Raw genomic sequence first — 27,124 nt, 5'->3', positions numbered from 1 at the left:
CAACAGATGTGAAATGAGTCGATTTGATTGTTTTTTTAATGCTATTGAAACACTCACTTCTCCCTCTGTGGGAACACAACATTACTGTGGTATTATGAGCAGCCAGGGGGATGTGACTGGGAATGACTCCCCAGTCTAACACTTCAACTCATACTTACCTGGTAGGGGAGATACCGTGATCAAGAAGCTGGTTCACCCAGAGCGAGGCTCAAACGTTGCTGTGCTCCTCCGTATGGGTCCGAGTCTGTACGAAGAGCAACTTTATCTACAGAATCTACGACTCAACGTGGCATTTTTGGGATTTGATCCCCTCTCGTGGTCAAGTTGGTTAAAACTATAACAATGCAAGAAGTTGCTCCTCCTGGTGATCAAACTGTGAATGATGTTAGTTCAATTATCAAAACATAGAAATACTGAGCACACATACTCTTAATTTACATACCCTGCGGTGCTTTTCTCCTCTTGTACAGAGTTCATCTGGTTGGTGTCTGCTTGGGCAGTGAAACAGGTGCCTGCAGCTGGGGGATAGCTGCGGGGGGGTGCAGCAGCAGGTGGTTGATTCTCTGTTTTAGTTGTCTGCCAAAGATGAAGTGAGCTCATACTGCACCTGAGGTCGACCGGTGTGCGGTCTCTCATGTGGAAACTCAGCTGTTGGGGGTTGACTAGTGCTAGAAATACTCTGATGATGGCGGAAGACAGTTGGACCTTCATCCGACACATTCCTAGCTGACAGTCTAGCCTCCTGTCTCCATCTGTGACCGAAGCTGTGGCTCACTTCTGCAGCAATGGCCCAACCAGCTCAGCTTCCAAGAGTGGAACAGGAGGCAGGTTGACACTGGAGAACAGCATCAACCACCAGGAGAACCAGAACACCCAGCACACCTGCACCATGCCCTCTGCCCCGACCAGTTTCAGGCTTTTTGATGTGTTTTTTGGGAAGATTGTTCTGAAGGGTTGGATGGTATATATATATACAAATCTTAAGAGTTACTCCATTCCTTGAGCATCTGGTCCACAGTAGTCCCAATGCCCTTGACCAAGGCACTGGCTCAGATCTGTTTGTCCCTGGCTCACTGCTCCTTGTACTTGGGACTGAGGTCAAATGCAGAGAATGGACTTCTGAGAGGGACCAGTTACTTTAATACTGTGATACTTGGGTCAGGTTACTGACTACATTTTTTCAACAGGTAAAGTATTAATTGTATTAGATTACATTTTTAAAGTAACCCTCCCAACCCTGCACTACACCACTGTGTATAGAGAGGTAGGTTAAACACAAATTACATTTATAAATATGAACATTTGCTCCTGTTGGACAATTCGAGTGGGCGGAGGAGAGATAATGGTGCTATTGGTTATCAATAAACGGTATGAACTGCTTATGGATGAAAATGTGATGAAGATGATCGTCAAATACAGACGCTTTGGGTTGGTGGGTTAAAGCTTTGGGACCTGGGAATGAGACTCAACATTCAGTTATATTTCTCTGCTCTGATTGGTTGTTTTCATTCGGGCCCAGTGGATTCTTGTAAATGCCGTCAGGAGCACTCGGAGGAACCAGGGGAAGCAGATTCTTCCACAGATTATATGTGTGATTAACTGGTTGAAATAAAATAAAAACAGTAGCCTTTCAATTTTGGGTTGCATGAAAAATTGACTGTATCACCTTTAATGATGACAGACAGCAGGACCAACAGCAGAGAGACAGCTGTACAGTGTTAGACACAGACATGGCACAGGCAACGTAGCAACTAGTCCCAAAAAGGAAACAAATTAAATTACATTTCTAACAACAGGTTATCAGAACGACGGCAGAAGAATTCATTAAAAAATTGTATCAGAACAATAAAAAATTTGACACTGAGAGAAAGTGTTAAAATGAGACAATACAAAACAATTACAAATAATGTAAAATATATATAAAGTACAGAATTATATGTAATCACATGTGAGGGTACCAAACAAAATCTAGCCTTAAAACTCAGCTTTAGGTTAAGAAAGCAGTTGTTAGCTTAGAAAAGTCACCTGTTAAATCAGTAAGACAATTTCAAACATGTTAGATTACTTCCTCTTTAAACAGCTTCAACATACATGATCCAAAACTAAAGCAACATGCATTAAGTTCAACATACATGTTCCTTCATTCTCTTAGTGGTTTTCACTTTAAAATACACAGACTCATCACTACCAATGTTAAATAATAGATCAAATAAATATTACAACAGTTATCCATCAACAAAGCCCGCTGAAGTGTTTCAGACGGACACAAAACTGCTTCCAGCCATCACCCTCAGTTTAGTACATGACTGTGTGTCACCACTAGAGGGCAGCACAGGCTCATCCCACCTTTCTACTAAACCAGAAGAAATCTGGCACTTTCCTTCATGTCAAACAGTATAACATATGGCATGGAGCAAGTCTACTCTTACAGTTTTTATCCCTATCATCAAGGTAAAGCACCAGACACCACAATGACCAACATTCCCTTCAACACAATCACAGCTAATAATGTATCACACTGACTGAATTTAAATATGAGCTAATGTTTGTAATGTAAAAGTTTTGCCAATAAGAGAGGTAGAGGTTATGATGAAGAAGTCAGGGACTGTGACGTAGCTTGGGATGCACTGAACCACCACCTCAGGGTCTAAACTATTACATCATATATAACTTCCACTGGAGGTTAATATGATGCAAGAAAAAAGCACAAAATCAAAGGATGGATCCACAAATAAAGACTTACAGTATGATGTGAACTCATGAGTTTTGGTCCGGTATTTATGTGTAAACATTTGAAGAAGCTTTTTGTTTTTTAAGTGAAGTTCTTGTGGATTTGTTGGGGATTCCTTCGCACACTAACAGACTGTACCATAAATCAAATATCTGTTCTTTAATAAAAGGGAGACCGGAGTGTTTTTCATGATGTCAAACAAACAACTGTGTTTACAGTACAGTAAACTAATGCTCCATTAACTGTAATTATGTCCCATACTAACTGTATTAAACAGGATCCCATAAGCTCGTTAAAGCTGCAGTAGGTAAACTTTCACTGTATCCTGACTGTAGTACACGAGACAGATAATCAGTGAAGAAGTCAGAGACCAGAGAGATATTTGATTGTTGATTGTTGTCATCAAATACCAACGATTTGGGTCCCAAAGCTTCAGGCCACCAACCCAAAGCATCCGTATCTGACAACCTGGGAATGAGGTCACCTACTGCAGCTTTAAGGTCGGTGGACTTTGCAGGGAACAGATTTTGGTTTTGAAATGAGAAATCCAAAATAGGGAAACAAGACGTTTTACGGGTTTTAATCAGAAAACGAAAAAAAACTACCTGTTTTCTGTTTTGAAAACAAAAATAGAAAAAGTTAAGCTGACCCGTTCTGTTCCCCATATTTCTGAATAGTAGTCAGGAAACAGCTGGTTCCTGATTTTAGTTTCTTTTAGTTTAGAAAATCCATTGGCTGCAAAGTACACCGACCCTTAAAAAAAACAACAACAGGATGTTCATTTGTGATCTGTTATAGACTAGAAGTTGACCTTTTCACCATAAATAAATAAATCTATAATACTTTGCTAGTTAATTCGAGTATCAGGTCAGAGAGGCAATTTAATCTAAGAAAGAATAGCATTAATTAACAATAGCTAAGCTAACTGATAACTGCATGTTAAGATTGCTTTAGCTGTTAGCTTGCAAACAAATTAGAGGAACTTACTTGGGAAACATTATCCGCTGGCTTTTTATGAGGTCTTCCTCCACGGTGGGAGAGATTCAGAGAACCATGGTTATGTAAATAACCCCATGATTCTGTTTACTCAGGGATGAAAAGGATTAGTTGGGGGATATAACTCTCAATGAGACCATAATGGCAATAAACACACACAGATCCACATGGTCCAACGTTTAACCATGCCGTGCTTTACCATGCTGTGTGTCACTAGTTAAACAGTACTTCACTTAAAAAATAGGCCAAATTATTAACCTGCCATTCGAAGGTTAATGTTTGACATTGTCTGCTGACGCTCAGCAAACAAAAAGTCTGGGCACATCTTGTAAACATTGTTTTAAACCTGGGACCAGACAGATCCCTTTTCCAAAGACAAAAGTTGCTGTTTGAGCTGCACAAACAAAATGCAGATAGATGCGTTACCACCGGCTGAGTTGAGGTGACCGAACAGGCGTCCCGAACGTGTAATTAAATTAGGACAGAAGCATTTGTTTGACATTTTTGACCGGTCAGCATTTGGCAAATTGTTAGTGTTCTACATTTAATGTTGGTCACTGTTTGCTGTCTGAAGACAAAAAAACAAACAAAAAAAATGCACTTGATGATGTTCTAATGTACAAAGTTATGGCCGCGAGCATCCTATACAGTATGAGACAAACAGAACTACCACATTTATGGGAATGTTTGAGGGACATTTTCCACTTTACATTTTGTTTATCGCAAAATGCTTTGTTTAAAATTTTTAAAATATTTTAAAAAATGTTGCCTCAAGTGCAAAAGAAAAGTTGAACAATTCTCAGATTCATCATATCCTAATCTGCTTTAAAATAAACCCAGTTATGTGACCGAATTTGAAAAGCACAACAGGCACACTGGAGACTGTCGATGCTCTAGACCGACTGCTACGATGGCACTTTCCTCACAAGTGTAACCGTCAGTGACCTTGTTTTTTGAATGGTGCATCAGCAGCAACGTCAAAAGTGTCAAAAGGTCAGGGGGCAAGAAAGGAAGTCTCGCTGAGTTCACAGGACAGACTCAATGGCTTCTGGCGTGGACCCCAAGGCTTTGGTTTGGTGCATGACGAGCGGCGAGGTCTCCTCCTCAGCCTGGACGTTGGCCACTGCCTCCACCCGGATTTCCGCCAGCTCCCCGTCCTGCTGCTGCTCCTGCTGCTTCTTCATCTCCTGCTGGTTAATGTGGTGGAGGATTCCAGCGCCCAGAGCGTCGCCCTCCACGTTCACCACCGTGGTGGTACGATCCCTGTATGCAGAAGAGACGGTAGCTGAGCTCAACCTACTTTTAACAAACATGGAAAATGAAGACTGTGACGGCACCCACCTGTCACTCAGAGCGACCATTCCCTTAATTTATGCTTAACTTTAAACCTTAATATAACATAACTGCGATGAACGGGGAAATTAGCTATAGAGACCAAAACTTAACTCCTTCTATTCATGCCCCTGTTAACGGTATTTTACCTTATTGCTTACTTATTTATATTAATAGTCTGTTAATTGGAGTTAAATGTACAATATATTCCCTGTTATCTGCTATGTGCTGATATATTTTTTCCCAGTATATAATGCAGAAGCAAATGTTTGAGGTAATACATTGGTGTCAATGTAAAGTTTATCCAGCAGAGTGCGCCGAAATGTACAATACTGTGGCAAGCAGCACAGAGTAAGAGAGAAGAAGCAGCTCTCAGCAACTACAATAGGTTGCCGATGTATGTTAGAGCCATTTCTAGAAAGCTCTTATACTTTAGAAATAAATAGTTTGGCAGTGGTAGAGGTGGTTTGCATCTCAAGAAAGGTCTAAATGAAGGCAGGTGTGCTATAATTAGGGGCTGAGGAAGACAGCATGGGGATAAACGCATTGGTTTTCATTAGTTCTGTTTGATTAATTTGTTTTCCCCACTTATTTAAAATTCTTTGTAAAGGCCCGTGTAAAAAGGCCCAGTCCATGAAAATCGACTCCGTGCCCAGAATTGGAACAACCGTCACCAAGCATGACCCTGATCCAAAACTGGAGGGTTTCCCTCCCCCCCAAAATTGGGCTCTGAATAACTGCGTCCAGTTTGGGACTGAAGCAGTTTGAAATATTGGATATATCCCATACAACAACCCATGTAGCTTTGTTTCGGATGAGTCCATCTTTCATCAGGCCAGGGCAGAGTGACATGCTATTTCGTTCTGTGGCTTCCTTTTATACACTCTGTAGTTGAGTTATATTTATTTTGGGCTTTATTTCCCTTGGCTTTGCCTGGTTTTAGGCTTTTTTTTTACCTTAATTTTGGTTTACGGTTTTTTGGGTTTGCTTTTGGTTAGGGTTAGGATTAGGGTTGGGGTTTGTTTTTGTTTATGACACGACAGTCAGCAGAGCAATAGCCTACACCATCCAAGTGAACCATCGTAGATTGAGAACAAGACAACGAGTTGATAATATTACAGCGTCTGTGGGCAGTTAGGGTTAGGGGTTGCAGGGTCAGACAGTATCGGTGCACAATCCACAAAGAAAAGAGTTCTCTTTCCAGCTCCAAAATTCACTATATTGACCACGATATCGGTCACCAGTCTAAAACATCCCATATCAGTCGGGCTCTAAGATACTGTATGTCCTCATTAGGAAAACTAAAAGAAAGCACTACAAAGTGAATACAGGGAAGGACATTGATAGAACTGGTTCTGCACAAGGACAAATGTCTTATCTTCATCGCTCAGATGTTTTTTTTCCCACAACATGAGAACAAGAAAAAACCTCCTGAGTCCCGTGTTATACAGCAGGAATGCTCTTTGAGATGTAAAGTATTTGTTGTAACTTGCTTAGCCTGCTGCTTTGTGTGTTTGCTCTGAGCTACTAGTTCTCTTTGTTTTCCACTTGTTGGGAAACCCTGGTCTAGTTTAGCCTGCAGTAATGTTGGCATCGTGTGTGCAGACGTAATTAAAATGTTTCTGTCAGTGGGTTCACAGGCTTTACTCACACAATCCAGTCTACAGCCAGCATGAGGGACAGGTCGTTGGTCGGCAGGCCGATGGCCTCCAGGATAATGGCGATGGTTATGATGCCGCCAGCCGGGATGCCTGCTGCACCAACACTTGAGGCTGTGGCTGTCACCCTAGAAATAATAATAAAGTAATCATATACTGTTGTAGGAAAAGAAACACATTATTTTGCTGGTAAATCTAAGAACGAATCCACACATGGATGTGTGTCTCATAATAGTTATGTTGATCTCACAGGATGGTGAAGATCTGTCCAGCGTTCAGCTCAGCGTTGTTGAGCTGAGCGATGAAGACAGCAGCGATGCACTGGAATATGGCCGCCCCATCCATGTTAACGGTGGCCCCGATAGGAAGGATGAAGCGGCTGATGCGTTTGTCCACGCCATTGTTCTCCTCAACACATTTTATCATAGAGGGAAGAGTTGCTGAACTGGTGAGAAAAACAAAGAGGTAGAGCATTATTGTGTCGTCTTTATCAGCCACTCAGGTTAAACTAATACTTCAGATCACCGAAATGCAAACTTCTTTTTCCAATTTCGGTAAAGTCAGCAGTTCCTCTGGGAGCCTGTGGGTGACGGTATACCTGGAGCAGGTGGCGAAGGCAGTGGTGAAGGGCGTGATGAGGCCTGACAGGAAACTGTAGGGGTTCTTGCGTGTGAAGCCGAAGTAGATGAGGGGCAGGACGATGCCTCCGTGGATAACGTGGCCCAGGATTGAAGCAAAGATGTATTTTCCCAGACTGGTGACCAGAAGAACCACATCTTCCATTTCCACAATCTTACTGCCCACCAGGAACATGATGCCAAAGGGGATATACCTGAGAGGAGGAAAGAAGTTTCTTAGTATCTTCACAAACCACTTTAAGATCCCATATTTGTCCGACTCCACTCACCACATGATCCAAGACACCAGCACCATGGTGGCCTCGTTGAACGCGTTGAAGAAACGAATGAGCTCTTCCCCCTCCTCTCCCAGTTTCTTCAGCGCCACGCCAAATACCATGGCAAATAACACCAGACCCAGGATGTTCATGCCATCTGTTTCTGTACCAATAGGCACCTAAAACACAGAGCAGAGTCACACTATAGGAGACCGAACACAGTGAAGAGACTGTGGGAAGGAAAGAGCCTCAATTAATGCGAATATTTCCATTACTAACGTAATCCTTAACGAGGAAAATGCTTCTATATATTTTTATATCATTATCGTTTATCACCTTTGTTATTTGCAGCCAAACAACAAATAAAGGGCCTGAAATGGCCTCCAGACCAGCAGTTAAAGACCCCTGCTTTAAACTCTTCTAACTGGCTATTTAGCAGCGAAGCCAGATTACCTGGAGCTGACACTGAATACACATTTTGGGTGCTGGTAGTTTCAATGTCTCATGACCTCACACACATTTTGTTCAGCCAGCTGTTTCTTGTTTTACTTTGTATATAATTCAAGCCAGAAACTCGCAGGGGATCAAAGGTCGAAGGATCACTTAGTCCTTGGGTTTCGTCCACTGGGAACCTTCAATATTTGCACAAAGTGTTAATGGAAATATTTCAGTCTGGATCACAGTGGTGGACCAACAGCACTGATGCACTGACTTGTGATCCACATGTTTAAAATTTTAAACAAGACTGGTTCTCTTAGCCCATCGAACACTTTCACATTACAGCAACTGTTCAGTGGACTTGGACCTCATTAGCCTTTCATGCAGTGGATGGAAGCTGGACACGCAGTAGTTTATATGACACCTCTTGCTACAGGGTGGGTGCATAGGTCTGAAGGGTAGCTGAAGGATTCAGTGAACTGGATGACGGATAACGAGTAAGGACAGGGACAAATCCTGAGCTCAATCCCCTTCCATTGTCCTGAGCTCTCCCACAGCTCCACCAGCTTCATCCCCTGGCAATCGAAGGGACTGTCCACCATGACCCACGACAGACAAATACCATGGGCCGATGCCAAGATCAGATCCCCCAACTGTTCCCTTATACCGGGTGAGTGGGGACAAACTGTGCCCGCTGGGGAGTAGTAGTTGGATTTAAAAGATTATTACTGATCATGTTCAAAATTTAATTTAGCAAATTAGATAATATAGAAACGTCGGACTCTTTAAACTCACTTTAAAAGCTCACCAGTCATAAAGGTTGTTTAAAAACTGGTGCTGTGGAGCATTTCATGCGTTCTTAGAAGGATCTTCAGTCCCTACTTTGTTGAACATGTTGAGTGAAGTGCTGCAGAAAGATGAATCTTTGTTAAACTAACAAACTCATCACACACTCATCTATGATTGGCTACGTCTAACAGGCCCAGCGGCAAATCTGTAAATCTGCAACCAGCCATGTGCCAGGCTGTGTTTGTTCCGTGTTTACACCAGCACTTTATCCTCCTCACAATCCCAGCAGATATCTGGTGGGTCAAACTAACCTGTCCACTGGCCAAACACTCTGGACTGACTGAAAGCTCATCACAATACAAAAACAGAATCCATTTTGTCACGCACGTTTGTTGTATAAGCAAGACTTTAATGTAAAAATAAAACCACAAACCGGTGTCCATTCCTGTTAACCCTGATGTCAAACCATAACCCAACCAAATCCAGAACTGTTTCTATAAAATCACTGCTCAGAGAAATCAGGACCAGAAGGTTTCAATATGCTTCAAGGGACTATGTTGGTCTACCTATCTGAACTTTATAATGTATTTTTACCCTGAACATGGCTGTGGGTTTTCTTATGTAGTATCACTATGAAGGAACCTCCTTATGATATTCCAACACATATATGACATGTGAGTGTTGTATTAAGACAAACTGAGTGTTTGATTAAGATAAACTCTGCAGGCTACATAAGATTTCTACTGCTGGTATTTGCTCTTTGCATGTTTCCACTTGTCGACACATTTAGGAGCAGAGTAGATAACAAAAACAGCTTCTCCCTCCCTCCTCTCTTCAGTGCTGTACCTACAGTGGATTCAAATGCATTTTATTAATCTATTGATCTTTTTAAAATCAGATTCTATTGTCTATTAAATCTACTGTCATTGAATTCTTTAAATGAACACATAGCTACTGTAAGTTAGTTGGTTATTTGTCAGCAGTGGACCTGAATCCTTGAGACATTTTTTAGTCTTTAAATAAAAAACAATTACCCTTTGACACAGATACAACCTTATTTATAATGGCAGTGTAATAAGACTGTATGACCCTGTTTTAACAACCATGTTCGCTCTTATAAAAACTGCAGCATTTTATAATCAACCTTGAACCCATTCTCCCCTAAACCAAGTCATCCATTAGTCTCGCACATAGTGCTTATTCACGCACACATGCTCAGAGCAAACATGCTCTTCAAGGGTCAACAGTATAACCTCCTGTTTTTAACTCTTTAACTCATGTAGACACAGATGAGAGCACTTTTCCTTTCAAAGGTGCAATGTTTAGCATTTTAAATGTGTGTGAAGGTGACTGTGTGTGTGTGTGTGTGTGTGTGCTTCCTGATCCTACCTTTTGATAGAGGGTGGTCCCATTGGTGTCGTTCCCTGCAGCAACCATCTTGTAGTCAGTGGCATACTGCAACATAAAGGAAAGGAAGACTTGAAGTTCATTTTGTTTGATACTGTTCAGTCATACATTTTATGCTCAGCCAATAATGTGTCAAGTACACATTAATGTAAACTGGAAGTATATGAGTGTGTTTATCTGTTAGTGACGGCTCAGTAAACAAGATATCCTGGTTTTTGAAAGGTGAATACGTCTGACTAACAAATTGAAGTATTTTTTATTCATTCAACATCATGTATATAGTTTAATAACTCTGTTTTCAGTAACTCACTTCCCTCCTCTGGTCCACCGTGGAAGGTCTGCTTGTTGTTCCCTTACAGCTGAATAAAACATTTAAATCACCTGAGCTGTTTTTTTCCACAATCAGTGTCAATTATTCTTTTAGTCATTGGTTGAGTTACTGATCAATAAATGCATCTCTGCAAACCTGTTTCTGATTGGTGTATGGCACTGGGAAATTATACACACACACTTTTAAGATTATTATTATTATTTAGCACGATATAGGGACAACATATATCTGAGGTAACAAAGTAAAACACATCTACAAAGGGAGGGCAGATGGACTGTTGATATGAGCTTAAGTAACTAATCCAGAGATTGGAGAGACTGACTGCCTGCACACAACCCAAGAGGAGAGGTAGAGACCATGGCGGGATTGGCAGAGGAGCTCTGGACTGCGATTACTCTGAGCAGCATGCATGGGAATTAATTACAATATAATATAATTTAATATATTCTCGCTTTTTCCCTGATGGTCTAAACAAATCGCTACATTTTTAACTAGTTGCTTTTTGGAAATAAAATCCATAAGATCGTCTGAAAAGTTGATAAATTTAGTGAAAAAAATCACCAAGTTGGCATCACTGGCTGTCTTTATGATTGACTTTGTGTGTATGTCGGTGCACAGGTGATGTGGCGTGGAGCTCGTGTGGGTGCAACCTCACATTTCTAACAGTTCAAATGACACATATTCCATGAGCCATAAACATAATAATTTCTACAACATTTCTAATCATACATTTCTCTACTTTTTCTCCCATTTTGTCACTGAGTGAAAATACTCAAGTGTTTTCATGATTTATAAAATTTTTGTGTTTATAAAACCTTTTTAAATACAGTTCTAATCTTACAGATGCGTATGGGGGGTTTTGTGAAATTGGTAAGCAACGATGGAAAAAGAACTGACAGTGCTTAAGAACAGTGTCTGTTTTGAATGCAGCATGTGTATTAAGTTGGGGTGCATTCAGTTTGACACTGGAGTTCAGACAGTCTTCACACAGTAAAGCAACCATCATGAATACAATGCTCGCTCTCTCTCTCTCTCTCTCTCTCTCTCTCTCTTTCTCTCTGCGTTTCTTTTAACAGCCGTATAGGATAAAGGTTTCCAACAGCTTGGCAGATCTATGCACTTGAAATGAGCCTACATGCAACATATTTGGACATGCAGAGACATTATGTGTCCACAGTCACTACAGCATAAAGTCAATCTTACACCTCATTTGTTTCCATTTCGGTTTAAGCATCTAGCTGCTTGTCATTTTGAGTAAATCTCCCCTCTCCTCTACTTTCTTGGTTTAATCCACAGTTGGACCTATTCCACGGGGGCTCTACCACAGTATAGGCTGGTTGGGTGGGGGTGAATATTGAACTCTATGAACTGGCTGCACTTTACTCTTGCAGGTTTATAATTCACTGGCCTGGTTTGAGGCAGGTTGGAGTACGAGCGACTCAGTGCTTGTGCTTTCCTTTGTGTGTGTGTGTGTGTGTGTGTGTGTGTGTGTGTGTGTGTGTGTGTGTGTGTGTGTGTCTTGTATCCCTGCATCCCCAAATATTGAATTTTCCTGGTTCTTATTTTAGCCTCAGCAAGCACACGATCATAATTCTAGGAAGCGGAGCGGGCCGCGTTCAAGAGCAGCGAGGCGAGATGGGTTGCTAGGCTGGCGGGAATGGAATGGTTTCGCCATGGTAACGCCTGGTGAGGGACAAGAAAAAAGGAGGCGTTTGGGCGAGCAAGGGGTCTCCATTCTGAGCATCTCCTCATTAAGAGGCATTGTGAGGCCCTCAGTGCCACAGCCAGGATTTACAGCCGCGGTAAATGAACGTGGAGTGGCGTCCGCATTGGTCGGTGAAATAAATTCTGATGAACAATTCACACGAGACACAGGTGGGAAGGAGAAATAGACAGAAAGGGGTGATAAAAAGGGGGAACTTTGTGGATAATGAGGTGTGGTGAAGTGAGGTGCTGGCACTCACTGAACGGAAAGCAGCAGCCACCAAGTTCGCTGGGAATAAATTCCTAAGAAAGGAAGAGAAAAACAAGTTAGAGTCACACAAAATGACAGCTGTTGTTTTTCCTGTTTGATTTCATGTAACCAGACCTTAAATACGGGTAATGATTAAGCGTGTGGTTTGTTTTAAAAAAGCAAACAGACAAGGAGGGAACACTAGTGTCAGAAAGTCTGTTAGAACCGTGTGGTTAACCCATCTGAATGATGAAATTGTTCACGGGATTGGTTTGTCATCACACACTGAATGTACTCTGGCTCTTTTCCCAGGATCCTCCATTAAGTCCACTGTTCCCTAAATTCCCTGACAGAGCAGTTGTTCTGGCACTGATCTACTGTCTGGTTCATCTTTTATTAAAACAAATCACCAAGGTCTTTACTAGGATTAGATATTCCTAGAAGTTTCACTGTATTCATTCACACTTCATTTTTACTGTATTTGATCAAATCCAGATTTTTCTTTTTCAAGAGGCATTAAGAAAAATGAAAGATGACACTTTGGAAGGTAAAGCCAAATTTGGATTATTTGCCATTTAGCCTTGGGTACGAAGATGTCCTTTCTCTCTCTTTTGAGTCACAGATGCCCCCTGAGAGTCTAATACTAAGACTAAACTGTCTTAGTCTTAGTCGACACGCATTTCATTAGCCAGATAGTCGCAGAAACCACTTTTTCTGTTAGTATTTAACAGGCAGCTGTTAAAATATATGGCTTTAACTAACAACTACTAGGTCTAAGAAAAACTTTAGTCAGGGGCAACCCTACAACAGAGTCACTGTGAAGCCTAATATCACGTACTGTATCTACATTGGAGGAACCAGTGGCCTACACAAAGGTGAGGGATCTTGAATCAAAAGAAGCAGAATCTCAACTCTAAATAAGTGTTTTTTGTTTCAGCTCTGAGTAGCAGGTCAACTGCATGTATTAACTGTACACCACGTACCGGTTGTCATAGTGCAGGGTCTTTGTAATTACAGCAAAATTCAACATACTTTAAGGTTTTTATACAAACTGGAATTACATTGTCATAGAGCCATGTCAGCAGATGTCAGTCCACATTAAAGGGTAGGTATAGACTATATAGTAATATATGCAGTACAACCTAAAAACAAGTACAACAACTTTAAATGTAAGACTCAAACAAAAGTAACAAAGTAAAAATAAATCTGCACATTTCTGACACAAATGGAGCCTCATAGAGATAAAAACTGAAAGAAAATACAATTATTTTCAACTTTTAGGCATTTGGAAGTTTAAGGGGTCATGGTTTCCTGCTGTCACATGACCGCGGCAGGGATCTGGATTAACCCTGGGAAACCAGAGCTGGGAGCTGGCATGCTTTCTCCCACGGAGCCTCCTTTCTGTAGACTGATTTCTAAAGCTCTGTTACATAACAACTTGATTTCCTAATAAATCTAAGCCAAACATCATGCACAACCCCTCCGGCTGAAGGCGGCTGCAGCAACAGGTTGTTCAGCTCATGTGGTCGGGAGTGTTTCTGACTTTCTGCTGTCTCTCTGCGTCTTTAACCCTCGCTGCAACAGTTCACACGTTTCCAAATTAACATTTATTCTCTGCACAGAAATACAAGAAAACATGAATTTGATCCGTCATTTGTTTATCTTTGTTCTGTGTTTGTAACCAACTCAACTCCACATCTGATAGAAAGAGAGACTCTACAGAAACATTTCAGGAGGCTTATCGTCTTTATTAGCATCAGATAATATTTAAAAATGTAATTTTAACCCTTTAAGATCACATCCTCAGTTATTTTGTTCCCTAATTTATGCAAAGATTTTTTACAATAAAATCCAGTCATTGTGTTTTCCTGTAAAACAAAATGTGACCTGATTTCAAGTCTAGTGTGATAATGCATGGACAAACTGTTTCTAAAGTCTTACTCAGAGTATATTAAATTACCAAAATGTCTTCTCTTCTCACATTATGTGAACCTTTAAATGTGATCCGCCCTCCTGCTGGAGACCCCACAGCTCAGGCTCAGGAGTCTCTGAGCACTGTTTGAACTTCTAATGAGAGTGTTTGGACAGAGAAATGATACAAATCCCAGAAGAAAGGAGCTCCTCATTAAGACAATATTTGGACTTCAAGTAGAACTTAAAGTTCTGTCAAAGTTTATATCCTTCATTCCTTAATATCTGGAGAGTATTTCTAACCTTTGTGAGTGAAAATGAACCAATTTTAAAACACCCGAACTGTGAAAAGAGAGAACAACCTTCCTGTAGTGTTTGGAGCACCCAGTACAAATATAAAGTCTGACAGTGTAAGACTGAGAAATACAGCAGGCTGTCCACCTGCTATCGTGATTAGGGAGAAGTGCTGACAGCAGCACACGGCGTTCAGTTTGTTCTACACAGAGCTGCTGGCGTTCATCCCACCAACTCTTTCCCTTCCTCTAAATACACTCCACTCTCCCAACAGCTGTCAGCTTTCCCTCACACTGTGGGAACTTATTTTAGGATTCCTCCTGTACGGATCGGTGCAGGGTCGGATAACATAGCTGCTCTGTTGAGTGTAAGAACGTCTTTCATCTGTGTATCTGACAGCAGTCAATCCTTTACCTAACCTCAACTGAATATAGAGAATTAGTGTCGTTGTCCATCTCTCTCCAACTGCTGCTGTCCCATCTCAAACCACGGTAGACCCTAAAAGTTTAGTCTGGGATCCACTGATGTGTAAAATGACATGTAAAGTAGGGTTGGGTAAATATATCAGGTGATTTTTTGAGTGATTTTTTCACTTTATTTTGCTAATTTAAAGTTCTGGTGATATGAAAAAAATGATTTTAACCCTTTAAGATTGCCTCTTTTTGAAAACAAAAGTGTCTTATCATTATATCAGTGGCATAATATGTCAATAATATTGTTTACTGCAGTTTTTTCTGGGAGAATAAAAGTAGTTAACAGAGCAATGTGTAAAACCTCTCTAGTGACATTCAAACTCTTTCTGAGCATTAAAAGAAAAAGCAGTCTATATGTAAACAGTTTCTGTTCAAGTTCCCAAACGTTCTCATGTCATGTGTTATGATATTTTAGAATCTCTTCGTACGTTTTATATGTAAAATCTCTTGTGCAACATAGATGCAGTGGAGTGAGTCGGGACTGTAGCTGAGCTGCATGTGGAGGATCTGAGCTGCGTCTTCCATGCTGGGGTTAGTTTTAGGGCTTATTTGAAGTACCTAGAGCTCCAGGCGCGTGTGTGTGTGAATGACACTGAGGTTGATGTTGTGAACCAGCGTTTCTGTCCACTCTCAATTTGAATTGCAAATCAAGTTTCAGGAGTTACACACAACACACTCCTATTTAACTTTTTTAAGCAATTACAAAAAGAGAGCCGCAATCCACGAAGTCCTCTGCACACACTAACAACAACTGCAGCATATTGTAGACAATCTGACCCCTAAACTGCAGGCTGCACTGACCTCTGAGCTGACCTGTGAGCTGACCTCTGAGCTGACCTGGGAGCTGACCTGGGAGCTGCTGTATGTAAAGCTTCAGGATAGCCTCATGGCTCCATGCGTCATGTGTGTAACTAACCAGTGTTCCCTCTGTGCCACTATTCCCCTCAGATCTCCTGCAGTATCACAGCAGGCTGCTTCATATTCAACACTGGCCTATATCAGAGTGTAATGATTACAGTGTGGCTCCAGTACCTGGCCAGATCCAGAAACGAGTCCGCGGTCTCCTTGTTGCTGGTGACGCTCTCCAGTCCCAGGCTGTTGGTGTTCAGGGCTCCCGCGCCCACGCCGGGTTTGATGATGAAGGCAAGGGCCACCCCGATCCCGGAGGCGATCAGCGTGGTCACCAGGAAGTAGGCGACCGCGATGCCCCCCAGCTTGCCCAGGGAGCGCGTGTCCAGGCTGGCGGCGCCGGATATGAGGCTGCAGACCACCAGGGGCAGGATGATCATCTTCAGCATCCGGAGGAGCATCTCTCCGGGGAAGGCGAAGTAGGTCATCTGCGCCTTGGTCAGGTTCATGTTGCGGACCATCATCCCGAGCCCGACGCCCACCAGCACCCCGGACACCGTGAGGATGACCAGCAGGTTCTTCCTCAGAAACTCCATCAGCCTCTCCCCGAAGCTCTTCTGCGCGCTCTTCTCCAGGATCCGGTCCGTGGAGGCCGAGCTGGGCATGGCGTGCCCGTTGATCTCGCTCTTTTTCTCCATCTTTTTCTCTCCAAAGAGCAGCGTGGGAAGCTGGGAGGCCGGTTTCAGGCAGACAGCGTGGGTTACAGATGCACTCACACTCACGCACTCTGCTGCGTGAAGGCTGGTCCGGAGTGAAAAGGCTGAGCGCAGAGTGGAGGGAGAGCCAATGGAGACGCAGCGACGACACTGGAACATGCGCACAGAAGCCGGCACTTTATACCAAGAGCAAATGATGCAAGAGCGGGGGATATTGCCAGGGTCTCTGGGAATGTGGCACATTCCCTGCCCTGAATATGAACAGGTTTAACCAGATTAATAAGAACAAGATTAAAACTACTCCTGTAAAGATTCAACATAATAAAATGTATATTATGTTTAAAATGCATGAGAATGACAAAAGCTTCGCTCTCATCCTGGTTATCATTACAATATCTGTACTTTTAAACACATAAGATCCATTTTCTAGTCCAGATTTATCTAATCTTTTGCTTTTCTTTGTCCTCAAACGCACCTCTAAACATCCAGTGCAGAGGCTGTGTCCCTTCAGGGTCTATTTAACAGATTTCACTGGTCTTTATGGATCAAAATCAGACTGCAAGGAAGAAAAAGATTTTAGAAACATCAATTAATCTCCTTATTCATCAAGTTTAATTAGATTCTTGCACTTTTACATGTGGGGTGAGTTTTGGCCCCCAGTGATCCATCAGCTCCACAGGATGAGGATGATGGATGGAGAGCAGAGGGCTGTCAGCACCATGGCCAGCGCCATCTAGGGGGCGCTGTTGCTCACCGTTTCTTTTTCACTTCATTTGAATGGAAACAGCAGACAGAATAAAAATGTTTCATGAAACAATGATTATTTTAGAAAAGCAGAAAGTTAAAATAAGGACTAATATCTTGCTCATAATGGCCATTGGATTTTTTAAACATTTATTCATGTGACTCCTTGTTGCACCTCTGGGGGTGAACCACGAGATGGCGCTATAATAAAGGTGTTTTACATGTATTTACACAGCAGACAGAGCAAAGCTAGAGTGGCACATTATGAATAATAGGAAGCAATAATTAAACTTAATCTGACTGTAATAAATCTGTCCCTTTATTTGTCATTTTCTCCATTAATTTCACTGTGTTCCCTCTTTTTGTTTGAACTGTGCCGCATAAATACCATAAATCTTTCTTATTATTCTCACATATATTAAACCAGAGTTGAACAAATAAGCTTAAATATGAATTAGGCCTATTTTTGAATGTTTTTTACTATAAAATATGAAATTTGAATGAATTGTTGGACTGTTTTGTTCCATGTATGAATTGATGATTACATGATTAAATACAATTCAGTTTACAGGTGTTGGGGATTACTGCTACATTACTAGTTACATTACTTTTCTGCTGTGGTTGACAGAACTTTACCGTAATAAATACGGTAGAACTTTTATACTATTACAGTAAAAGGATATTAATACTGTTGATTTTAAGAGTTTTATTCCATATTTTACTGTATAAATAGTTTTAACCATCAAAAGAAACAGTTTTGCCACATGAATGCTGTATAAAAAACGTTTTGTCCTGAAATATGACGGTAATTTTCTGCACAATTTACTGTCCTTATTATAAGAAAGTACTTTCTTTCATATAAATTCCTTTAAAGTGCTGTATAAATAAAGGTTTTGCCATGAGATATGATAAACTGTATTTACCTATTTAGAGTTTATGGTCTTTTGCTGTCGTGGTTTTAGCAGTTCACCGTAAAATATACAATAAAATATAGACTTCTTTTTACAGTGCAGGAATAGAAAAAAACATCCTGAAATATAAATGTAATAAGTTTAACAAGAATGGAAAAAAGACAGTAAAATCAATTGAGCATTTTATAAAAGAACATTTGAAGGACTGTCTGTACAGACAGAAAGAAGTCTGTCTCGCTGCCTCTGTTACTGACTGTCGTCTGTGTTGTCCTCAGTGACCTTAGCTCTGCTGTTGCTAAGTTGAGCTAAACTTTCCCTCCCTCCACCAATAGAGACAGATTGTCCCCCTTCCCCTCACAGCTGTGTGGCCTGAATGCTGGAAATAACCGCCGGCCTGCGGATCAGGAGTCATGGCTGTTTAACAGTGGCGAATGTTGGCACTGCGCCGAAGTAAACTGGAAGAAAAAAAAAATAACAGAGAAGGCCCAGGCCGAGCCTTATAATGGACACTGTTACTGAGCCAGGACGAGCCGTAACCCAGAGACATACATAGTGCATCAAACTGGTACCAAGCAACCAACCCAGATCCAATCAGTATGGCAATGTCTGATATGATGGATTGGATGCAGAATGACCAGTTTTATACTGGCAAACCTGTCTCGGCCTGACTTAATAACAGCTTTTACAAATGTGTGTATTTCACTTCCCAATCATTTTCTTTAAGGGAGCCTTTTTCTATCATTTAATAAACTGACTCAGTGACGTATTTTATAGATATTTCATATTAAATTCAAAACTATACAATGAACCCAAACAGAAACTGTAGGAAGTTTGTGTGATTTGGATGAATTTTGAGCAGATTATTTCCTGCTTAGGGAACTCTTTATACAATTCTCTATCTGTATTATGTATTTTTTGTAATTTGTAAAAATCATACAGACTTAATAGGCTTCTCTCTTGTCCACTGATGCTTGGCCATTTTTCTGTTAGACAATTTACTTCATAGGTGTGAACCAAATGCTGAGGTAGAGGCCTACTGTGTATAGTTTTTAAGTTTTCTTACACAAGTAAACTGTGAAATCCAAAAACTGACAAAAGGGCATGAAAACAATTAAAAAGCTTAACATCTTCCTTGAATTAACAAGCTAACTGCTGGCTTTAATTAGCTAACTAACTATAATTAAAGGTTTTTGTTGTATTGTTTTTATTGCATTCACATATGTTTTTTTTTAAATATATTAAAAAAAAGAGGATCTAGTAATTATGTGATTATGAGAAAAGATAAATTAAGTAAAAGTACAACGCTTTATATTTATTTTGTTTAACTAACACTATTAAATACTGATGTATTAATTCATAATCTATAGTTTTGTCAGCTTTGGGGCTCCATAGAGGACCACATTATCCTGGTATCCCTCAGCCTGGAGACATTTCCTTCTAAAAGAATCTCCTGTGCTGTAAAAATAGCCATCTGAAGGAGTCACTCATTCTTAAAACACCCAGAAAGCTTTGAAGAGAATCGAATGTATTCATGTGTTTCCCACGCAAATCAGTTGTTCTGAGAATTTTTAATTTCCAATTTTGCGTCATTCTTTAGCTGCAGGGTGAAATTAGGGCCAACAGTGAGACATTCAGGAAGGAGGATATCTTCCGAATGTTTGGTGGTGATTTTTTGGGGGAATGTGAAGGTTTTGGTTCCTGCCTCAATATATTTAGATATATGCAGTTTTAGGCCAAAATACGGGATTAGCATGAAGTCTGCAAAGGACAGACTCATGGCTACCCATAGACCCCATTTTCATTGAGATATCTTAAGGTCAGAGGTCAAGGAATCCCATTGAAAATGGCCATTTCAGTTTTTCCATGGCCAACATTTAGCCTAAATTTGCAGCATCATTTTGCCCTCTTCCCAACATGCTAGCATGACATGGTTGGTGCCTGCTACAGCCTCTTAAAGACAGTGCAGAGTGGATAAGGGCAGGGTAACAACATGACAGCTGGCCAATCAGATTTCACAGGTGGTCCGTGCAACCCCCTCTGGAAACGCCGATAATGGACAGGTTGTCTGCGCTCTAACAGCTGAAGTTTCGGTTTTGTTATTAGGCTTAAGGCAAGAGTTTTTATTGTTTTATATCGTTATATCTGTTCTAACCTTTGGATGTTTGCACTGTACAGCAACGTTTAACTCTGGTTTAATCCATTAGGGCACAAACTGGTCAAAAGTCAGTTAATTATATAAAAATGAAGGTGAATGTGTTTATAAGAACAAAGAACAAGACAGTACACAACATCAGAAAACAAGGAGACATCTGCTCTTTTTACAGTTTATTGTATATATATATACATTTATATATATATATAAAACTACAAAAGTAAGACTGTTTCAAATTCATAGACAGCTGTCCATTATCTCATATACTATATGTATATATTTATATATATTTTATCTACAGTCCACATTTGGATCCCATACAGTGATCAGCTGACAGTTTCTCTCTCTGTGTTTGTGTTCTATTGCATAGAAAAAGGCACAGCTCTGAGGTCTGTGTAAAATACAGCCTTCTTAGAGGAAATCAGCCTTGACTGCGGCCGGTCTTTCTCGGCGATTTCGAGCCGCCACACGCTCAGACAGCGCTAAAACAGATTCGGTAACAAACACTGATCAAAAAAGTCTCAGGAGCTTGAATGTTGTTCATACTATGTACATTACTTTTGGCATTGAAGCGTCTATGACAGGCTTTGGAGTATTGACATCTGAAGGTTGGAGACGGGTTTTTGAGTATTGCTGCATGAACTGTTCGCCTTCAACTGGAAAAAGATGAATGAATGAAACGAGTACAAAAAGATGTAAAAGGTTGTGGCCGCCACCCCACAAAAAGATAAATCAGTAACAAAGCAACAAACAAACAGATAAACAAGATAATATAACTACCTATGTATAAAAAAAAAAATGGCTTCCACCCATAATTCCACACTCAGATACATTCCTATCTGAAGTACATTCCTACCACACATTCTGTACACACATTTACAATCCAAATGTTCACTTCACATCAAAAATAAATATATTTACACAGAAAAGAAAAAAACAATACGAATAAATAACTTCATTGACCCCAAAAAAAAACAAGCACTCCAAAATTCAAACATAGTGAAAGAAACAAGACGCAGTCATCTGCAAACAGTATTAGTTGGTGCTGCTTTCTGCTCGGTTCACACTCGGCTTTGAATTCAGTTCAAATGCAGTTCATTTACATACTAGTTGAGGTCAAATGCACACATGGATACTAAAGATCTTCCATTGGAACAAGGTTTAACATGGCCCCCGACCTCACTGCTGTTGGCTAACAGTAAAATGAGTGAGACTGGATTCCAGATAACACATTCTTTCCCATTAACCACTACTGAGTCCCGTCAGCTGGGACCTCTGCTAGAAACACTATTAACATATTACACCAAAGCAAGGCTGAGTTGGTAGACAGAGACATTTTTAGGGTTTCTTGTGTTATTTGTGTCTTTACTTTTGAAGGAAAAATCCACCCAAAATTCCTTCCAACACCTAGTGGTGATGTATCCTGCATTTCTGGACCACTGCAGCGTCTTGATATGTATAATGATAAGATACAGTGCACAGCAGAGTCTGTTGGCAGAGAAATTATTGTATTAAATGATTACACAGCATGTTGGAGCATTCTTTTAGCTCACTGTCCTGGTTTTCTGGCTAACTTTCATCTCCAGTACATCTAAAATGTTCACCAAAACAACTTTATAGGGTGACAATATGTCACTGTTATGTTTTGAGCTTTTCTGTTGCCCCCAAGTGGACAAAAACACAATGAATGCAGCTTTAAACATCAATGGTGTAAGAAAATATCCAAAAATATCGTATTGCAATGTTTTTTTCTGATATTGTATCGATTCTCAAAAACACTGTATTGATTTTTGTGTTTGAACCCCCTACCGCTAGATAGCAGTGTTGTACACATACACTGAGGGCTATGATGTTGGATGTTACAGCGACTGTGATAAATACAAATGTTCTGGTTGCATAAAAACAGTTAACTTTTTTAACTCAGATTTTATGCATATGGTGTTGTTTATAATATGACAGTTTTTTTTTAAATTGGCATTGCAATATATCACATTATATTGAATTGTAACCCCTGTATGGTGATACATATCGTATCGCCAATACACAGACCTATTAAACAGCAAACTGAGGGATTTTGAAAAGCCTCCGTTCTACACTGATACTCAACATTCACACGCAGAATCCAGTTTTACCAAAAGTAGCCTCAAGACAATTACAGCATTTATAAAAAGTCCTGAAATGCAGTGAACTTTAACGACTGGTGAAAATAAATAAGTGTAAATGTATCCCAGGGTGGATTTTTCCTTCAATTCAGCCTGTTAGTTAAAATCTCTGCCTGACATTTTGCTTACGTCTTTCTGAACATTGTAGCAAAAAAAGACATTTTACAACTTGTTTTGTTGTATGAACTCTTAAAAACAAACTCCTAAAACTGTCCTATCCTGTGGTCCTGTAACTAGTTTGACTTCTACATAAAACCAAAGATGGTTGATGTGTGATTTGCTAATTATAACTATTCTGGTGCCAACAACTAATCCTTGCAGAAGCTTTTGTGTGGCTGTGGATCGGTTCATTGTGAATGAAGGTCAGCAGTCTGATAGGTAGAGTTGTTCCGATACCAATACCAGCGTTTTCCGACACCTTACTGAGTACTGTGCACTGATCCGATACCAAAGAATTTATTAGCACCAAAACGGGACCTGATGCTTTCTTCCTGCCCTCTGACTACTGACAACCACTGGCAACTACAATGGATGAGACACTGATCTCTGCTGTTTGTGAGTTTCCTGAACTATAGAACTAACAGGAGAGCGTTCACACAGCCGAGCAGTGGCACAAACCCGATGTATCAGGTAACTTTAATTTTAATTTAAGCTATATATGCGGGTACGCAGGTGGAGAGTTTCTCCCAGTCTTTAGAGACCTTTACTAGTATATGTTTTTTAAAAGTAGCGCGTATATATGTTTTTAATACACATGTATTTGGTACTCATCTGATACGGAAAGTTAGGCATCGGAAAGAAACAAATGGTATCGGAACATCTCTACTGATCAGGTAGATGTAGATGACTGATCAGTGTTTTCAGGCTTTTGCATACATTTACATTACATTTGTATGCCTTTCACGTGGAACACCACAGTTAATAGCCAAATCTGTGACTTGAGGATGGAATTCAACCACTAAATTATCAAATACAACATCCAACTTCCTTATTTTACCAAACTAATGGAACATTTGTTTTAACTTCAGCTAGATAGACTATAACAGGTTCGACTGTGATTCTATTTAAAACCGTGTGTGTGATCTGCTGGGGGAAAAAAAACATGCAGACCTTAGGAATCCTCATGTGACCCTCATCTTTGATGCAGCACTTAGCTATCACATTTTGTCTTTTTGTGCCAAAAGTCACACATAGTGGCATGTGCATGGGCGGCCCATGCGATTTGACATATGCATTATTGCAGTATCCTGTTAACACTGTGGTTTTAGTTTCCTACTTCAGTGAAAATCCACATTCAAATTATTTACGAGACAGATTTAACCCTCCAGGTGGGTTAGCCTCAAGAAGTGAGCAGAACCCTGCGATTTGACACAGGGCTCCTATTCTAAACACAAGTAAACATACTCTGCAAATACGGGCTGTGTGTAATACTGTACGCTGTGCTGTAATTTTGTCTGTCAATCATGTTGCTAATTCTGTAGAAACCAAACCAAAAATACGGCATTTCTACCCAAATATTCAGTTTTCTTTGTGTGATGCTGAGTATTCGACATTGGTACCACAATTCCCTGCAATCTGTGAGAGCCACAGCTTAGGTTGGATTTTTTCGGATCATCTACATCCAACCGGGAGGCCGCTTCCAATGTAAACACGTCCAGTTTTCCTGTGGGTGTAGCTCATTTGAGTTCTGCTGTAACTGATGCATGATAACTAGCCCAAATGACATGTAAAACAGCATCCAGCACAGTTATAAGAGCCTGCCGATGAGGAAGGGAAAGACTAAAGTTCTGAACTGAATTCATAGACATGATGTGTACAAGAACAGACTTCTACCAAAAGAGTTTAACAAACAACCAGGCGACGAGTTTTACAGCGGTTCCCAAAGCGTAATTATATAGCCAAGCTAATATGTAAATGTAGCACACTGGTACTCCTCGTAAAAAACCTTTTTATGCTTGCTTTACAAATAAAACATAGCATCTGTAATAAGATAAAGATTAAATAATTATTATTTGATCATGAGAAATTACCTCACTTAATAATAGTTTTAATACAATACAATAAATTAAAAAAAACAAACATAGAGGAGTGACCTCTCTAGGCTGTTAAAGTGAAAAAAAAAAGAAGAAATACTGTAAAAACAGGAATTGAATAAGTGGTCATTTTGAAAGGCACTCATCTGCTAAAAGCCATGAATTCAGTGTGTGTGTGTGTGTGTGTGTGTGTGTGTGCGCGCATGTGTGGTTCACATTTCTATATCTGTGAAGAGTAAACGTCCTCACAAGAATAGAATGATTGCGAAAATCCTCCAGAATGAGGACAATTTGCAGGTCCTAATTTCCTCTATTTACAGTTACTTTTTAGGGTTAAGGCTTAGGCTCGGGTTAGAGATTAAAACTGGGATTTAAATTAGGGAATTTGGGAATGAATAGAGTCAATGGAGGTCCTCACAAGTATAGAAATACAAACTCATGTGTGTCTTTGTTTCCCGGTTACTTCATTTCCATATTTGGAAAGGCGAGCACAGTGCATGCACAGTGTTGTGTAGTAGTAGTTGTCATAGTAGTACTAATTGACATCACCATCGATGTTTACAATTACCGACCTTTGAAGAGAGTAAAAAAACCATAAAAACAACAACCAGGAAAACGCCCAAATCGATCCCAAACGCATCATTCCAGTCTGCTCTCGGGATGAAACGGTCTGTGTGTTTCTGAGGTGGCGGCGTCCGTGAGTCACGAGCCAACCAACACCTCCATGATGTGGTCCAGTTCTGTCAGATCAATTTTGAAAGGCTGATTGGCTGAAACCTGGGGGGCGGGGCCGCTGTACGGCGCCGCCAGCGATTTGAGGAGGTCATCCGCCGTCACAGTTACCGGCGACAGTTTGGCGAGGCCGCCACCTGCCGTCACGCCCACGGCCCCCGCCGTCATACAGGGGTCAAAGTCATACATGGACGTGTCGATGTCGGCGAACAGGACATCGTCCAGTGCCAAGTCTGAGAGAAACCCCGAGGGTGAGGAAGAGGAACAAGGGGAGGAAGGAGAGGAGGAAATGTCTACCAGGCCACCAGGGGGCAGTGTGGGCAGAGCGTCCATCGGTCGGAGCTCAGCGCAGCGGCTTTCCGCTAGCAAGACGCCAGCTGCCTCTGGTTTAGCACCCATGGTCCTGCAGTCTCTGGGTAGGCCCGTGGGTGTTGGGGAGAGGGGCGCTAAGTGGGCGGGCTGGGTGAGTGGCGTGGGAGCCGGGGAGGTAGTCACGGTCGTAGTATTAGCTGCTGCTGTCCTTGTTATGGCTGTGGGAGGACCCAACTCCATGTCACTCAGAGCGGAGGGGAAACCGTCGTTGGACGAGGCAGGCACAGGGACCCTGGGGGACACCTGGCTCAGGAGCGCCGACGGTAACGGGGGAGGCTGTGCCGGGGGAGGCGACAGAGGAGGAGTGGGCGGGGATGGAGCGCAGAAGGCCGAATCTCCACCATCCTCCTCCAGTAAAGAGGCGGGAGTGAGGCAGGCTTCCAGAGGGGTGGGGCAGGCCTCCGCGCGGTGGTGGCCGGCCGTGGATGCCTGGCAGTGGGGAGGCACCATTGGGTGGGGTGAAGACGGCGGAGCGATCGCCGGCATCAACAGCGCAGACGGCTGGGACACTTGCGCCGTCGCTGACAAAACGCCAAAGGAGGGCGGCGCCTCGCGGAAGCCCTCATCCATGGGGTCGTCGGGCGGCGGCGAGGGCGGGAAGAGCAGCGGCCGCAGGGAGCCTTCCTGCTTGAGTTCATCCTGGATGCGTCGCAGCATGTTGTTGATGAGGACGCGGCGCTCCAGGCTGGGCTCGCCAAGCGGCCGCTGGCTGTACAGCTTCATCAGGGAGATGTTGAAGATGGTCTGCCGTTGAAGGGTGTACGACACCTTGGACAAGCCCTCGGGACCGAGGCCTAGTCCCCCTCCCGCCACCGACGCCTCCAGCGTTTTGCCTTCCAGCCCCTCTTCATCCTCGTCCAGCTTCCGCTTCGCACCTTTACCGAACATATATCTGGAAACACAAAAACACAGAGACGGGACAGGAGTTTATTTGTGGCTCAACTTAAGGAAGCAGCAAGCGTGTCGGCGATTGGTTGCATCCATCGTTGTTTTATTTTATTTAGCTAATTTAAAAGGTCTGCCTCCAAGGAATGAGAGCCGCTTAGTAACAGACGTTCAGTGGCTGCATGTAGTCCCTCTCTCTCTCTCTCTCTCTCTCTCTCTCTCTGTCTCTTTCTCTCTCTCTCTCTCACCTATTTCCTGTCTATCTCTACCTGTCCTATCAAAATAAAGGCATAAAAAGCCCAGAAAATATCTTAAAAACTGTTCTCCCTGCTGGGTTTGTTAATGGAGAATTTCTAACT

At 41.6% G+C, this 27,124-nt stretch overlaps 2 protein-coding genes and 1 long non-coding RNA gene across 5 annotated transcripts in view; 1 reads left to right on the top strand and 2 right to left on the bottom strand.

Annotated features, from left to right (window-relative positions):
• Positions 1-1,634: 1,634 nt before the first annotated feature.
• Positions 1,635-16,913, bottom strand: slc1a4 (solute carrier family 1 member 4). Its single transcript, XM_051426314.1, has 8 exons — positions 16,242-16,913; positions 12,542-12,584; positions 10,229-10,294; positions 7,625-7,791; positions 7,316-7,549; positions 6,968-7,162; positions 6,711-6,845; positions 1,635-4,990 (listed from the first exon to the last, which is right to left on the bottom strand). The coding sequence occupies exons 1-8, from the start codon at positions 16,754-16,756 to the stop codon at positions 4,753-4,755; spliced, it is 1,593 nt and encodes a 530-aa protein (XP_051282274.1). The 5' UTR covers positions 16,757-16,913; the 3' UTR covers positions 1,635-4,752.
• LOC127377991 (uncharacterized) lies at positions 15,157-18,431 on the top strand. Its single transcript, XR_007887791.1, has 2 exons — positions 15,157-16,070; positions 16,158-18,431. It is a non-coding gene; the product is annotated as an uncharacterized LOC127377991 (long non-coding RNA).
• A 2,310-nt stretch (positions 18,432-20,741) lies between these two features.
• Positions 20,742-27,124, bottom strand: part of sertad2b (SERTA domain containing 2b) — a 41,396-nt gene continuing 35,013 nt past the window's right edge. For all 3 annotated transcript variants that reach the window (XM_051426182.1, XM_051426192.1, XM_051426172.1), the window contains exon 2: positions 20,742-26,772. In XM_051426182.1, coding sequence (XP_051282142.1) covers positions 25,479-26,768 — 1,290 coding nt within the window. In that variant the 5' untranslated portion in view covers positions 26,769-26,772 and the 3' untranslated portion in view covers positions 20,742-25,478. The remainder of the gene's footprint in view (positions 26,773-27,124) is intronic.

The sequence above is a fragment of the Dicentrarchus labrax genome, unplaced genomic scaffold, assembly GCF_905237075.1.
Source record: "Dicentrarchus labrax unplaced genomic scaffold, dlabrax2021, whole genome shotgun sequence".
In the NCBI taxonomy this organism is placed as follows: Eukaryota; Metazoa; Chordata; class Actinopteri; family Moronidae; genus Dicentrarchus; species Dicentrarchus labrax.
Note: the sequence above shows the minus strand (reverse complement) of the source record. Positions and strands in the feature narration are given on the sequence as shown.